The 15,479-nt window shown below is 37.3% G+C and overlaps 2 protein-coding genes across 5 annotated transcripts; one reads left to right on the forward strand and one right to left on the reverse strand.

The window, feature by feature from the left end:
- The first annotated feature begins 676 nt into the window (after positions 1-676).
- LOC132141159 (muscarinic acetylcholine receptor M1-like) lies at positions 677-2,238 on the forward strand. Its single transcript, XM_059550443.1, has one exon. It carries the CDS (start codon positions 742-744, stop codon positions 2,236-2,238), a length of 1,497 nt encoding a protein of 498 aa, XP_059406426.1. The 5' UTR covers positions 677-741.
- Positions 2,239-4,873: 2,635 nt separating this feature from the next.
- On the reverse strand, positions 4,874-14,378 carry LOC132141160 (zinc finger protein ubi-d4-like). 4 transcript variants are annotated; one of them, XM_059550445.1, is made up of 12 exons: positions 14,226-14,378; positions 11,959-12,119; positions 11,199-11,306; positions 10,808-10,986; positions 10,617-10,709; positions 10,422-10,503; positions 9,747-9,788; positions 7,826-7,963; positions 7,286-7,417; positions 7,087-7,199; positions 6,843-6,924; positions 4,874-5,856 (listed from the first exon to the last, which is right to left on the reverse strand). In XM_059550445.1, exons 1-12 carry the CDS (start codon positions 14,255-14,257, stop codon positions 5,774-5,776), a joined length of 1,245 nt encoding a protein of 414 aa, XP_059406428.1. In that variant the 5' UTR covers positions 14,258-14,378; the 3' UTR covers positions 4,874-5,773. The 4 variants fall into 4 exon arrangements, with proteins under 4 accessions (XP_059406428.1, XP_059406427.1, XP_059406430.1 ...); XM_059550444.1 differs by having other exon boundaries at positions 11,917-12,119; XM_059550447.1 differs by lacking the exon at positions 9,747-9,788.
- Positions 14,379-15,479: the final 1,101 nt, after the last annotated feature.

The following is a 15,479-nucleotide window of genomic DNA, read 5'->3' on the forward strand; positions in this document are numbered from 1 at the left end:
GAAGCTTATTTATTCAGCTTTCAGATGATGTATAAATCTAAATTTCAAAAAGTTGACACTTATTGTGAAATATTTTTGCAATTTAAAAAACTGCTTTCTGTTTTAATACGTTCAAATATAATGTATTCCTATGAAGCAAAGCTGAATTTTCATCAGTGTTGACTCCATGATCTTTCAGAAATCATTTTAATATGCCAATTCATTATCAGTGTTGGAAACAGTTATGCTGCTTAATATTTATTTATTATTATTTTATGTATTTATTTCTGGAACCTGTGATTCTTTGATGAATAAAAAAAATAATAGCATTTATTTAAAACTGAAAGCTTTTGTAACAATATACACTACTGAAGGTTTTGGTCCGTACATTTTTTTTCTTAATTTAAAAAAAATATATATTTTTTCCCATCAAGGATGTGCTAAATGATAAAGATTAAGGTATGTGATTATAATAAGTGAATGAGGCTCATTGGTAAACAGTAAAGCTATTTATTACATATAATAAAAGGTCTGAGTAACCAATTAAAAATTATAGTTCTTTAAACAGTCATCACCTCAAAAGGCCTGAGGAAAGAAAAATGCTTTAAAAAAAACTTACCTTTCTGTCTTTCTTATCAGAACACGGACCCACAGAGCACCCCTGGTGTTCATAATCAGTAATGCAAGAGGCACTTTCTGCTTTTCCCCCTGAAGAATGCATTTGCCCCTTCAAGGATCTGATGTTGTGTCTCACCTGGGAACATGAACAACACTTGCATCTCACACGCAGCTAACCTTACCACGACTCCTCTCGGGGGTCATCAGGTTTGGGAGGTGGTTCTGATCGTACTCGTGACTGGACCCCTGTCTCTTATCACCATCCTAGGCAACTCCTTAGTGGTCATCTCCATCCGGGTCAACAGTCAGTTACAGACCATCAGTAACTACTATCTTCTGAGTCTGGCGGTGGCAGACTTGATCTTGGGTACGGTGTCAATGAATCTATATACTGCATACATAATCATGGGCCGCTGGACACTGGGACATCTAGCTTGCGATCTATGGTTGACACTTGACTATGTAGTGAGCAATGCCTCAGTAATGAACCTGCTGGTCATAAGCTTCGACAGATACTTCTCAGTCACACGACCACTGACTTATCGAACAAAGCGAACTCCGAAGACAGCAGCAGCATGGATCGCTCTCGCATGGGTGGTGTCGTTTGTTCTATGGGGCCCTGCTATCTTGTTTTGGCCTCATGTGGTTGGACGACCATCTGGAGCTGAAGCCCAGGCCTGTTCTATCCCATTCTTGAAGGTTCCTCCACTTGCTTACGGTACTGCATTCGCTGCATTTTACCTACCAGTCACTATCATGATCATTCTTTATTGGCGAATTTATTGGGAAATTGAGAACAGAGCAAAAGGACTAGCTGGTTTTGTCGGGGCTGTGAAAAACCCTAGAAATGTTTTGGATGGGTTGGACAAACAATCAGTGCATCAAACCAGTACCAAGAGCAACTTAAGTCGCTCAAAGGAAACAAATTCCAGAAAAGGACAAGGTAAAACCAAAGACAAGTCTGTTGGGTGTTTCAATTCAACGGAAACCAAAACTGCAGCCATTTTGCAGAAATCAGCTCATGAGAGTTACAAGAAGGCTTACAGCAACAGTAACTGGAACATTGAAGACGAGGACGATAGCGCCTTGTCCTTTTCGACAGACGAGGAACATGAGCAGAACATCAATGTGAGAGCAACTTCATCCAATCCAACTGCAACTGAGTTGAAGGATCTGCAAAGTAGAACAGAGGACACCAAAGATGTGCAAGAGTTCAACTCATCAGCTGGATGTCCCACCAGACACCAGGTCCACTTAAAACCACCCCAAAAGTCAGACCACAGCATTTGCCACCAGCTCAGAGCTAAACATCGCATCAATATGATCATTAAAGAGAAAAAAGCAGCCCGGACACTAAGTGCCATCTTGTCGGCTTTCATCCTCACGTGGATGCCATACAACATCATGGTTTTGGCTTCCATTTCATACTGTGTTCCAGAAAAGCTCTGGCAGCTGGGATACTGGCTGTGTTATGTAAACAGCACGGTCAACCCCATGTGCTACGCCCTCTGCAACGAGTCCTTCCGGGTCACCTTCAAGGCACTGCTACTTTGTCGGTGTGGAGATAAACGAAAGTGGGACACAAACAGCTGGAATCGCCATGCCTCTGTGAGGCAGAATAAGTCTTGCAGTAACATCTAATCGTTCACTCTGTCGTTTGTCATTCTATAGCACGGGTGCTTTTAATTGCTCAATGATCCAGAAACAGTGCTTCAACAGGCAGACCCTTTTTTTTCTAGGGAATAATATAGAGTTTGTGTTAACTCTGAATATGACTTCGGATTCAGATTTACTTCTATATTTGTATTGTATACGATTGTATACTTGACTAAATTTGTGCATGCCTCTGCTTTTACACTGTCACTGCAAAACTGCTCGCTTCTGAATCTTGTCAGACACTAATGGGAAGTTACTTAGCCTTGTGGTCTGTATGTCTTTGGCTACATCAAATGTTGTAATAGTACTTTAAGATCCCGAAAAAATAAAAATCTATTGCATGTTATTTTAAATTGCCTAGACACAGTTATTAAAGAAAACATTTAGCAGCCACTTGACAACAACAATATTGAAAACTTCTTCTGATGATTTGTTGAATATGCTTATTAAATAGTACTTTCAAAATAAATATAAATTCAATAAATAAAGATTTATTTTGTAAATAGCAAAAGTAGTGGTTCTCAAAAAAGGGACATGGGCTTAAAAGGGGACCTCAGCAAATTTCCAAGAAAGACTGAAGACGACTTAAAAACAAGCTTTAAACCCAGTCAAGATATTTCTTAATTCTCCCCCAAACATTTGGAATTTGAATCTAATTCTAATTATTTTAGTTCTAATTTATTTTAGTTGATTTTAATCTGTGGACACTCCTAATTTCAGTAAATTAAATAGGGGATGTATTAAATGTAAATGTACAAAGCACAGGTACTGAACAAGTTAACAAGAACTCATGAACACAACATATACAGTATGTGGGTTTTATTTTTCTTGGGAAAAAAAAGAAGTTTACAATACACACACACACACAAAAAGAAAAAAAAGAAAGAAAAATAATCCTCCAAAACCAACCCAACAAACAATAAAAAAATTTTTAAGCAAAATTAAATTACAAAAGAAAATTAACAAGAAAATAAATGGCCACTTTGTCTTTAGATAAAGGTTGTAGTAAAAATAAATAATAATAATAATTATATATTTTTTTTAAATAAACAGGAAAAGTAAACCATTATAATTTCTAATTCTTTTAATAATAATTATTTGGCGGATACCATAAAGCTGGGTTATCAAATTTCCCATAATTCTTTCCTATGCTGGTACTGTGAGAGTACAACAGAGTGAGTGTAAGCTAAATGTTATGTGTTATGTATAAATGTCCATGTACGGTAGACATGCAGCAGCTAAACTGAGAATGAAAAATAAAACAATGATAAGATCCTGTGCATGTTATGAATGCCATTAGCAATAATTAATGTATCAGTATCTGTTATAAGCCTAAACCTTTATGGAGGTCTGCAGTTATTTTGAAACTGAAGACTTACAGAGTACACAGAACTCATCTCAGGTCAATTCACTTCTTCATTCAGTATACATTTACAAAGAACAGGGTTAAAGAGCCAACTGTGTGCAGTGCTCCAGATTTATTCTTTAAACAAAGGAAGTTTTGGCTGGATTGTGAAGGTAAATGGCAATAGAAGACAGGAAAATGCTGAAAACATTTGAAACAGGCTGTATATCTGCCTCAGCTTGCTCTAGGAAGTCAAACTAAGCTCTGGCAAGTTCAGCAAATACCACACTTCACATCTGTATCGAATTGAATTTAGCACTGGGTCACTTCAGCAACCTCTCTGTCTTCACTACCATAATTCAATCAATAATTAAAAACTACAATTCTGTCACCGTTTAGTTACCCTCATGGCATTTGTCCTGTGGAACGCTAGAGAAGATATTTTAAAGAAAGTTGGGAACCAAACGTTTTTTTTTTTATTGTGCGTACAACAGGAGTCAATGGTGACCAAAACAAGACATTTCTCGTTTCCTTTTATGTTCCACAGAAGAAAGTTATACCGGTTTGTCAGTAAATGATGACAATTATATTTTTGTGTGAACTACCTCTTTAAAGGAATGACAATTTTACCAGTTTTCTTAAAAACTAGAATTAAATGGCACATATCTGATGCCATAAAGATGTCAATACAGACCTCATATTAAAGGACTGAAAGCAGTCTCTTGGTTAAGTCATACTAAAATGAATTTACTGGCTAACCAAGCATGTGACGCTCAAAGTCATTCTGATATCTCTAATGGTGGTTTCTGGGTATACTGATTTATTTTGTTCTTCAGAAAAATGTAAATGGTTATTTAACACAGCTCACGTTCAGAGGCAGACCTCTTGGTTTCATTGCCAGAAAAACTGTTGGTTTCAATATCCTACACAAGCTGGCAATTGGCAATTTAATGTTAATTTAATAAAATAATATGTTTTTGTCATATGTATGACTGTAATTAATGAAATGTCTTCACAGTAAACATGACAATTATGGCAAGTTTTTGTCCACATATTTCCTTACAGTATAGAAATCTTTTTGACCATTCTTAGTAGAATCTATCAAACTATGAACATCACCAAACTGATCTCAGTGTAGCCTGCTATACATTGTTCTATATCTCAATTAATTGCCGGTTATTATAGTTTTTCAACGTTCTCTTATACTGGACTGTTTCTTTTTTAGTCTTCTTTCAATCCTATTCCTCGTTTACCTGATGTCTTAACCATCTTTAATTAAATTTTAACCAATTTCTGAACATCTTAAGGACGACTAAAAATGCAAAAATTAACAATATAAAAATGTAATTTAAAATCACTACCCTTACCTGCACCCTTAACCCATTAGTTAGTAAAGACTGCTAGACTCTGTGCTTCAGTGGCATATACAGATGCTATTGTTACCACAAAAAAAAAAAGCAACTCCTATCATAATAAACCTTTTCTCTTGTTTAAGATCTTAAATACGGCACACCTTTATATGCATTACAAATGTATAAATATACAAAAACACATTGTTTCTTTTCTATTTTGCTTATTATGAACAAGCATTGGCATGCTGATTGATTTCAACTATTCCTCTCCGTGATAAGCACAGTGTCAGTACAGACAGATTATTTTGGATATGGCTGAATATGCAATATTTATTGTGGCTGATATAAGCTGCAGCTAATTATTTGTTTTCTGTTAAACAGTGTCTGCAGAAACGTGGAAATATCAGGTCTAATATGAGCAGGAACTCAAAAACAGAGTCATAATATTCTCATAGTGACTTCCTCCAAGTATGTACTGCTGTAAGGGTCAAGAGAGTTTCTGGCTGGCTTTAACGTTTGCTATGGAAGTGCTGTGTTAGTTGTGGGGTGGCTAATAGTTGAAAACAAAGAGCAGGGGTAGTTTGAAGCTTGGAACTGTGTAACAGTCATACTGAGATCAAACCTGCTGAGATGGGAAAGAGAACTAAGAGAAGGAGGACACACTTTTCTTACTCCCTCTCTTTGTGTCTGTCGGGCTGGGCAAGGTGGCCGTCCCTTTTCTGTTTCACTACAACTTTTGTTTGATCTGTTTCGTTTGCTTAAACTGAACAGACGAATCTCGGAGGAAACTATGAGAAAGAGGGTCTGTCTTTCCAAAAGGCCATCAGGAGGGCGGTGCATTCTGATTCTGGTATATAGAGGCCTTCTCTTTCAGGAGGGCCAAACACAGATGACAACTCCAACTTCCTGTGAAGAATAAAATAAGGCAATTATTCATGATAACACTTGATAAATGAACTTATAATCTCATTCATATTGTTCTTTGAACTAAATTGACCTTTTTATCAAAACAAATGCATGATTCAGCTCTATGTTAAGGCTGGTAATACACTACATGACTTTAAAAATCTGATTTAAAATCTTACAGATTTGAAAAACATTAGGCATCACACACTTGCCGTAAACAGTCACAGAAGAAAAACTGAGAATCGTACACTAAACGACTGAGGATCACATATTACCAGACGTTCAAGTAATTTCATGAAACATATGCCTATTTGCTAGAAGACACATGACAAAATGAAAACAATGAGTTCATTTCAAAATATTAAACATGTATATTGTGCGAGTGGATGGACTGATAGTCTAAAGCTAAAAAAAAAAATATCTGTGACCATCATTCACTATGCAGTTTTCTATGAAATTAAAGAGTAAACTCAAACTCAAATCTTGCTCTGACTTTCGGCAACTTGCATCAACTTGCTCAGACTGTAAATCAGAGCAAACATCTGGGGCACAGTAACAGTGTATTCCAGCCTTAAAGTCAGTTGTAAGTGTTTTGATGAGCATTGGCTACTGCTCAAAACGTATTCCTGTGATGACAATGTTGAAATTTCAGCAGCCATTAATCCAGTCTTCTGTGTCATATGATCATTCAGAAATCATCTTGATATGCTGATTTGGTGCTCAAGAAACATTTCATATTATAATCACTCTTAAACTGGAAACCTAAGACCAGGACTCTTTGATTATCAGAAAGCTCAATGGAATTTATTTGCATTTATCTAAAGCAGAAATCTTTTGTAACATTCTAATGTCTTTACTGTCACTTTTGATCAGTTTAATGCATTATTGCTAAATAAAAGGTATTCATAAAAAGTAAAATAAATAAATAAAATGTACCCCCAAACTTTAACAGTGGTGTGTGTATTATTGCATGTTGCTTTATTTACCTTCAGGAGGTTCAGACATAGGGGGTGAGAGGCAGTACATGTGGTATCCTCGATCACAGTCATCACAGAACAACAGCTGGTCCTGTAGCAAAGCATAAAAAAACTACTTCACAGACAATCCAAGCAGGGATGCATAATGAACCGAGGGAGGGAACCGTTTTACACATTAATTGTCTTCCCTTTGGAAGTTAGGTAAAATACAGTTGATACATTTTTATGGCTGGATAGTGGTAAACAAACTCACATCATTTTCTGAGGTTCCACACATATTACAGCACTTGCATTCAATGCACTGCCAGCGATAGGTTTTCACAGCAGCCATCATCACTGGAGTGAACTGCAGGCACGAGGGGTGACCTGAGAACAGAGAATCAGTCAGTGATAATTTGGTCGAGAAAAATCTAAAGAAAGCAAGCAGGTGAAAGTATGTGTGGTTGTTTTACCAGAACGGCCACAATCTGAGCAGGACACAAGCTCTTCTGATTGGCCGGTTTTCTGGTTCAGGCTGGAATCTCCCAAACAAAAATCACAGTACTTGTTTGGCAGAGCCAAACCATCTGGACCCTTCTTAGGAGCTGACAGAACAGACAGAAAGAGGACAGAATACCCATTATCACACATACCATTCAATGAAAATGACACAATACAACACTACCCCTACAAGCTAAAACATTGGTTTAAAACTTAAGTTTACCATCACGTAGCATTTTAAGGTCCTGTGGGATGCTTCCTTCGTAAAGCATTCCACTGGTCACTTACAAGCTTTCATTTAGAGCGCCACCTTAGAAGGCTGCCAAAGCACTTCACATGGTTTTGAAACAAATCCAAAGTGTATGACACTGTGCCAACCAGTTAGTTTATAAGAAATATACTTTTAGTTATATTGGCAATAGATTGTGTAAAATATTTCATGCCACTTAAAGAGATGGCATGAAAATGGCCTCTGTTCAGTTGGCTACCAGAGTCTGTGATTAATAACTTACTCTTGGGTTCGTCTTGTTGGGGTGGAGTTGGTTCACGAATGTCCATCTCATCTTTCTCCTCCCCCTCCTCTTCAGCCAAGTGAGAATGGGCGTAATGATAACTGAGACCAGGCCTATTTTTATAGCGCTTCCCACAGACTTCAAACATACACACACACACACACACACACACACACACACACACAGAGCACAATCATGGGTTATAAGCACCTGTAATTGTCATTATGCACTGTAACATCACCTGTACTTTAGCACATGGGGCACTACTGCTTCACACCAAAAGCTCTCTCATGCATGAGAGGTCAATCCACAGTTCCTGGCTCACCAGATGCTCATTAATTCTCATTCTTCAACAGCATGGCAAATGTTAATATGCTTGCTAATAAGATCGCCCAATATGCTCCATTCTGTTAGAGAACTCCTTTAGTTTTCAACACTAGAAAGCTATTTGTTCAGAATATCACAACTTTCACTTGTGTGTAAACTATCCCTTTAAAACCATAAGCATTACACATTCGGTAAATGGGAGTCATTTTGCAATTTAAAAGCAGAGGCACTATTTCAGTCTAAACAGATAAGGAATGAGAAAAACAGGGAGTGACCTGGAGATGAAGAGAAGGATGAGTATTAACAAGCAACGATGTAAAAAAAATTATAAATGAGAGAGTTGCAGAGAGACAACACTGAGCAGGTAATGAAGCACAAAGAGAGTTGAATAATAGAGGGAGATAAAAGAGAAGGAATTTACATTTCTAACAATATCAACATGGGGGGAGGGATATATTTAAAAATACTGTCATTTTTGTGACAACAATAGCTAATTCTTAGAAAATGATTTGTGAAAAAGGAGTATGCGAGTGTGCAAAGAGGAGAAATGTAGAGTACATTCAATTGTATACTAAGAATATAATAGCACAAAGCACTGAAGTCTAAAAAAGATTGAAATACATCACAGCTGATTTACTACATACTAAACAAACCAATTGCAATATTGTTGTTTTTGATACTAGACATTAATATACTCTACTGTTCAAATTTGAGTTAGGTATGATTCTTTTTGAAATAAATTATTTTTTTTAAAGCAAGTATGCATTACAGTGACCAAATGTGACAGTAACAGTTTTTTACATTACAAGAAGATTTCTATTTAAAATAAATACTGCATATCAACATTGATAACAGAAATAAATGTTTCTTTGAGCACCAAATCAGCATACTAGAATGATGATTCTGAAGGATCATGCGACACTGAAAACTAGAATAAGAGATGCTGAAAATTCAGCTTTTGATTCCAAGTTCAAATCTTAAAATATATATTTTTTTAATTGTTATTTTAAATTGTAATATTACTTACAATAATGGTACAGTTTTACTGTATTTGAAATCAAATACATGCAAAGAGTATTGTAATATTTTATCGCCAGGTCCTTGGTGATACTTATTAAGAACCATGTTAGTTGCTTGTAAATTGTTAGTAAATGAAAGTTGTAAGTATAAAGTGCTTTTCAAACAGTTCACAATGAGAGCAACTCAGTCTGGGAAGTAATATTATATCATGGTGCCACAAACAACCCGCTTGAACGTGTCTTAACATTTCACATGGCCCAGAGGCAGTAAAGCTTGTTTGGGGGGTGGGGGTTTCTGTGCAAAAATGTCGTCCTGTGAAGCAGCTGTCACATTTAACGCCATTTAGGCAGTTTTCCTTACACAAAAAAAGGAAAGTGTAAAATGTAGCCATAAATAACCCCTAGTTTCAAAAAGGTTCAGTGCAATTTTGACAGGCACAAATCATGTTTGCAATGCACACAAAATAAAGAGAAAGAGGGAAACCAAGACATGAGCGGGTGGGGAAAGAAAAGAAAAATACATAAAGAATGAGAAACGGATAACTAGATGGAGAGAGAAAGAGAGAAAAATATACCTCTTTCGGAAGATTTTGAAATATGCTTTTGTTTGAAAGTGTCTGAAAGAGAGAAAAAGAGAAAGAAAAGGGAGAGAAAGAAAGACAGAAAGACTCATAGACTGACAACAAGAATCAGGAAATGAGGAAAAATAAACTCAAGGAACATCTGCATCACAGTATCATGACACATTTAAGGGCAAAGACACAAATGCTGAGAAATAGAGATCCAGAACTATGAAAGAACAACACCAAACCTGAAACTAAATGGATATCAAGTATACATTGTCCTCTGGTTTAGAAGATTACGTTTACGAGTTTAATGTGTGGGATTGGTAAACCACAGCATATAGTATAAAGGAATATGCTTTTTGTTTTCAACAAAATGTATTTAATTATTTATGTACTTCTGGTTTCATGAGTAGACAAGAAAGAGCTAAGTAACTCAAGTTCAGTGTGTCAGATGATGGACAGCCTTGAAAATGATAATGTTTTTTTTTTTTCAAGCTTTCATGTGGTGAAGCTCATGATGACAGCTTTGCTGAGAAGGGGTGACACAGATCTTTGATTTTGACTGGATGTGTTACAGTACAGCTCAGCCTTTTTATAGCAAAGAGAAGTCGATCTCCAGATGAGATCACCGAGAGGTCAGCAGGCTGAGTCATGTGGTTTCCTTGAATGCTGTATATGACTCACTGTCACAAGCGTACGGTCGGTCTCGATCCTCCAAAGCAGCTGCTGCTTCTAACTTCTTCCGAGCACTGCTGACACCACGACCCTGTGAAACCGTTTATATCATAAATGTAACCTTTTAGAGGAGTTTTGTTGGCACCAATTAGGTTGTGTAAATAATATGCACATGCATGCAAGTTTATAAGATCAAGAGTTCACCTTTCCCTTGCCTTTTCCCCGTCTCTTTGGAGTATCTTCTTCATAATCTTCATCGTCCAGATCATCTAGAAAATCATCTGGCTCCAAAATTTTCTACAAACACAAAAGACAGACAGAATAACTAAGCAAGGCGAGATTTCAATGAAAAACAGTGACAGCTCCAATCAAAACCATAAGCTGTTTCTCAGTACCTTCCGGACCCTGCTGCTAGGGTTTAGACCGCCGGAAGAGTACTCTGTAGAGCTGGGATCCTCTTCCGCTGTGCGGAGCTCCAACCCAGATCTTTTGTCCATTGGCTCTCCCTTCAGAAGTGCCTCTAAGCTGCTGCCATCACTGGAGAAAACATCTTTCTTAAGCCCCAGATCCAGCTCTGAAACATACACACGCACATTCACATCCATAGGCAACTGCACAGAGATAGATAGAAATGTCATCAAAACATACAATGGTTAAATACATGAAAATGAAACAAATACCTAAACTCCAATCTATGAATGGCCTACACACAGGGAATTACAAAAAAACAGCCACAAACAACATATCCCTATTTTTATTTGACAGAGGAAGTGAGTGGCTGCGTACCGGACTTTAGAGATGTGAAGGCTAAACGAGGGTCCTCTGGCGGGTTAGCTCTCCTCTTCTTTCTCCAGCGTCGTGCTGGATATGTGTACAACTGACCTGGGGCAACACCTTTGGAGAGAGTCATGAAAAAGATACATATGGTCAGTCATGTCTTGTGTAAAAATGAGGTAAGTAATTATTGCAGTGTAATTATTTAATACTGGTATAATCAATGAAAACAATAATACGAACAAGAAAAGTAATCAATTTATTGTTATTTAATTATTTGACAAGTATTTATGTAATGTAATGCATATATATGTTATATATACACACACACACATATATATTACATATAAACAGATCTGGAATCTAAGGGTGCAAAAAAAAAATCTAAATATTAAGAAAATCGCCTTAAAAGTTGTCCAAATTAAGTTCTTAGCAATGCATATTAATAATCAAATTACGTTTTTATGAATTTACAGTAGGAAATTTACTAAACATCTTCATGGAACATGATCTTTACTTAATATCCTAATGATTTTTGGCATGAAACAAAAATCAATAATTTTGAACCATATACTGAATTTATGACGACTGTTACAAATAAACCCATGCGGTTTAAGACTGATTCTGTGGTCCATGGTCACATATAAGCATATTTAAACTTGATTTAAATGTCAAAACAACTGGTATTGGTATCAACTGAATTTGGTTACTGCCAGCGCTAAAAACCCACTTCTGTTCTGTAAACAGACCACTGCGAGTGAGTGGGTCCCACCTGGTCCTCTGTGCCTTTTCTCCATCCAGAAGTAGCAGTTGCTCTGGGCGACGCCTGTCTGAGAGTCGAGGAAGGGCATCCTGACGCTCCTCTCTGCACACAGACGGGCATTATAGTTGTGACACTGCTCCATAGCGTCCCTGTAATACTGCTCACCCAGCCTACAGACAGAGAAACAAGGCCCACGGTAAATGCAACAACCTGAATTAAAACCAAATTCAACCAGAGGTGCTTTCTTGAAACTCACATAGAGTCTAAAGTAGCCATCTTCTGTCAGGGACAAGCAATAGTGTGTCAACAGACACCCCACCACTGCCGCCCTGAAACCAGCTCAACCCTGTTCAGCTTAGGCACCCGTGTGTGTTTGTAAGTAGCAGGAGGTCTTACAGGCATGCAGCTCAGTCATTGTAACTCTCTCACTCCAGCCACTTAGCAGGTGCTGCTGCCGCCTGTCACCCCGGCAACCGCTAGCTAAAGCCTGAGAGATTAGAGCACAGACGGGCCCTGATGTCACAGAGGATGAAACAAAAGCTTAAAGCTTTGCCGTGTTAGAACCAAGAGCTCTGAGGGGTTTACAGCCCAGACTACAAAACAGCCCTGGGATGATCGCCCGCCTTAAAGACGCCAAAACACAGAGCTGCAGCTTCAAAAGACTCTTGCTCAATGGAAAAGCACATTCCACAAACTGGACACTCTGAACACACAAACACCTGCTTTAAAGATCCACTTGATGGACGGCACCAAATCCAGGTGTAAATGTTCAGAGGTAATCAGAAACGTGACCACACTGAAATGGTGGTGTAAACACTAATGCATCCTGATTCCCCCAGACAATAGCGAATAACCACCTATTCACCTGTCAAAATGCTAAAACATACTAATTAAAAAAAAAAAAGATTAATAAAAACTAAATCATGTAGCAATGACTAAAAATAAATGTAACATGAAAACTACAAAATCTTAATATTTATTTGTATGAATCATAATAAAAACAAATAATGAAAAACAGTGACTGATAGATAGGATCCTCCCCTCTCTACCCTTTCTTGATGGGTGACTGTGTGACTTGAGCTGACCAATAAAACCAGCTGGAGAGTAGAGGCTGTGCTTGAAAAAAATCATTCTAGAAATATATGTCACGATATGACAAGTGGTCACAGGAACCACTTAAGATCAAACCACCAAGACAGATGTCAAAGCAGCTGTATACAGGGCTTCTGAGTAAGATTGTTTGATACTGCAAAATGTATTTTACTAGCAGACAAACTGTTAAAGTATGTTACTAGTTGGTATTCTATTAGTTCCAATCACAGAAAATTTCACAGAAATTTTAAAAGAAATGAATACAATTCTTGGTCTGTTTTTAAGTGCAAATCCTGTTTTCTGTTCCCTTTTCTGACTGTTGCGGATTTGGCTACTGTGTCCTCAACTCAGCAGTCAGGAAAAAAAGTGAGGGCTGAATAAGGAACTATGTTTCCGGGAGCTGCCAGGGCTGTCAAAATCGGGTCAGAAAGTTTTTGTAACCATTTCACTGCCCCTCTTCTAAAAGCTCCTTATTGAACAGCTAATTCTGTGTTTTAAATGAATGAACACGGACACTTAACAGCCCAGTTTTTACCTAAAACACTTCCTGATTTCAGGACAGTTTGATATGGCAAAAACAGAAAAAGAACTAGTTTGTATATCACTGGTTATAAAATGGAAATAGCTTTCAGACCCAGCAAACTATTTAGCTAATAAAATAAAATAAAACATGTCAGGTAAATGTTACCTGCTTCAAAATAAGTGATATTTCAAGAGTATTTCATGTTCACATCCATAAATGACAGAACTGCAAACCAATAAAACTGACTTGACAGCTGCTGCTTCCAAAACTGAGCTGAGCAGAATAACCAACCATCAAAAGCACTGACAACCAACTGAATCAAACATTTGAGCGCCTTAACATGGTCCCCGCGGCACTTTATGACACCACTGAAATAAACACACTCATAAGAGGAACAGAAAAGCCTCCTACACGCTTTACTCCCTGATTATGCTGAAAGACGGAAGCTAACTGAAGCATTCACACCAGCGGGACACGGCAGCTGCTAGTACAGCTAACTTAACCAGAGCTCGAATAACCTTGTCAAACACGTGTCTTTAGCTCTCTTTAAGCAAATTATGCACAAGCACATTACATTGTGTTATTACTTCAAAGTTATATACCATAGTTCAAGATGGAAATCTCATATGTAGTAAAAAAAAAAAGGATGGAAAATACTCACAGCTTGACAACATTCTCCACCACTGCCGCCATCTTGGCTCTACTGTTCTCACATCGGTGTTTTGCGCTTGCGCAAAAGAAAGCGCCCCACAGGAAGGTCCTGGGTCAGGGGCGTTCAGGAGCACGAGCTTTCATGTTCAAGTTACACACGTTACAGTGCATCCAACAAAAGTAATTTGTTGTCTTTCTAAACCTTTACGACTAGCTTTTCGTGAAACACACACACACAACACAAAAAAAGTTTAAATATCGTTCTGCAAAAACTATCATTAAAGTGGTTCAAACTATTTCGTGATATATCTTCTGAAGCGTTGTTTCAGAAAGAAATTGAAATTGAAATCAGTTTATTAAATGTGTTTTGTAAACCACATAATTCATTGGAAAGATTCAACTCAGATGACTCATGAATCGGACATCGCTGGATCCCAAGGATAGGCAAAGGGTGGATGTAAGATTTTCAGCAAACAACTAATGCAGTTTCCTTCTATATTTATATGACTTCAGAAATATGTTCCAGACTGAAATAGGCCTACTGCCATATCGACTAAGCCTACTTTTAATGAATCTGACCACATTTTACAGACCAAATTCTTATTCACTTTATTATGCTGAAAAAAACCCTTCCAAATTATTGTTAATATATTTAACTAGTGTATAAAAGTAAGCACGACTTAAACGTGATGTTAGTAGCCTGTTTATCATTTGTTTACTTAGCTGCATTGAAAATTACAAAGAAAGTATATTTTGAATAAAATATATTTTAAATATATATAATGTATAATATAGTAAATATATAATAAAGCAGTGGTTCTCAACCTTTATTTTTCCAGCGGGCCGCACTACGGTCCAGTGCAAGTCTCGCGGGCCGCACGCATATAAATTACATATTACGTCACCAATACAAACCAACCTGATTTATAATATTATAGCCTAAATATTATGATATCTAATCTATTACATTCGTTTAATAATTCTACTCCCCATAAATAAAGCATGCTGATGCTGTCGGGAGCTAACCAATTATGTGAGATTCAGCTCGAAAGGAGTAACAGCACAAAGAAGTTGTAACTCAATTCATGTGGTGGTGATTTATATGGACGATATTACATTTTGGCACCACCTCATGAATTGAGTTTAAGTTAATACTTTACTTTCTGTTTGCAGCAGTTACAGCAACAGACATCAAACACTCCTTCCACATGGCACATATTCTGCCAACCATTTTTTCCCAAGATAGAACCCAACAACTTAGATA

This window comes from Carassius carassius, chromosome 5, assembly GCF_963082965.1.
Source record: "Carassius carassius chromosome 5, fCarCar2.1, whole genome shotgun sequence".
NCBI classification, from domain to species: Eukaryota; Metazoa; Chordata; class Actinopteri; order Cypriniformes; family Cyprinidae; genus Carassius; species Carassius carassius.

Coding starts and splice junctions, on each gene's coding strand:
- LOC132141159 (XM_059550443.1), top strand. CDS start 742: ATGAACAACACTTGCATCTCACACGCAGCTAACCTTACCACGACTCCT.
- LOC132141160 (XM_059550444.1), bottom strand. CDS start 14,257: ATGGCGGCAGTGGTGGAGAATGTTGTCAAGCT. Junction 10,987..11,198: donor CTTCACATCTCTAAAGTCCG/GTACGCAGCCAC, acceptor TGTATGTTTCAG/AGCTGGATCTGGGGCTTAAG. Junction 10,710..10,807: donor CTAGCAGCAGGGTCCGGAAG/GTACTGAGAAAC, acceptor TTGTGTTTGTAG/AAAATTTTGGAGCCAGATGA.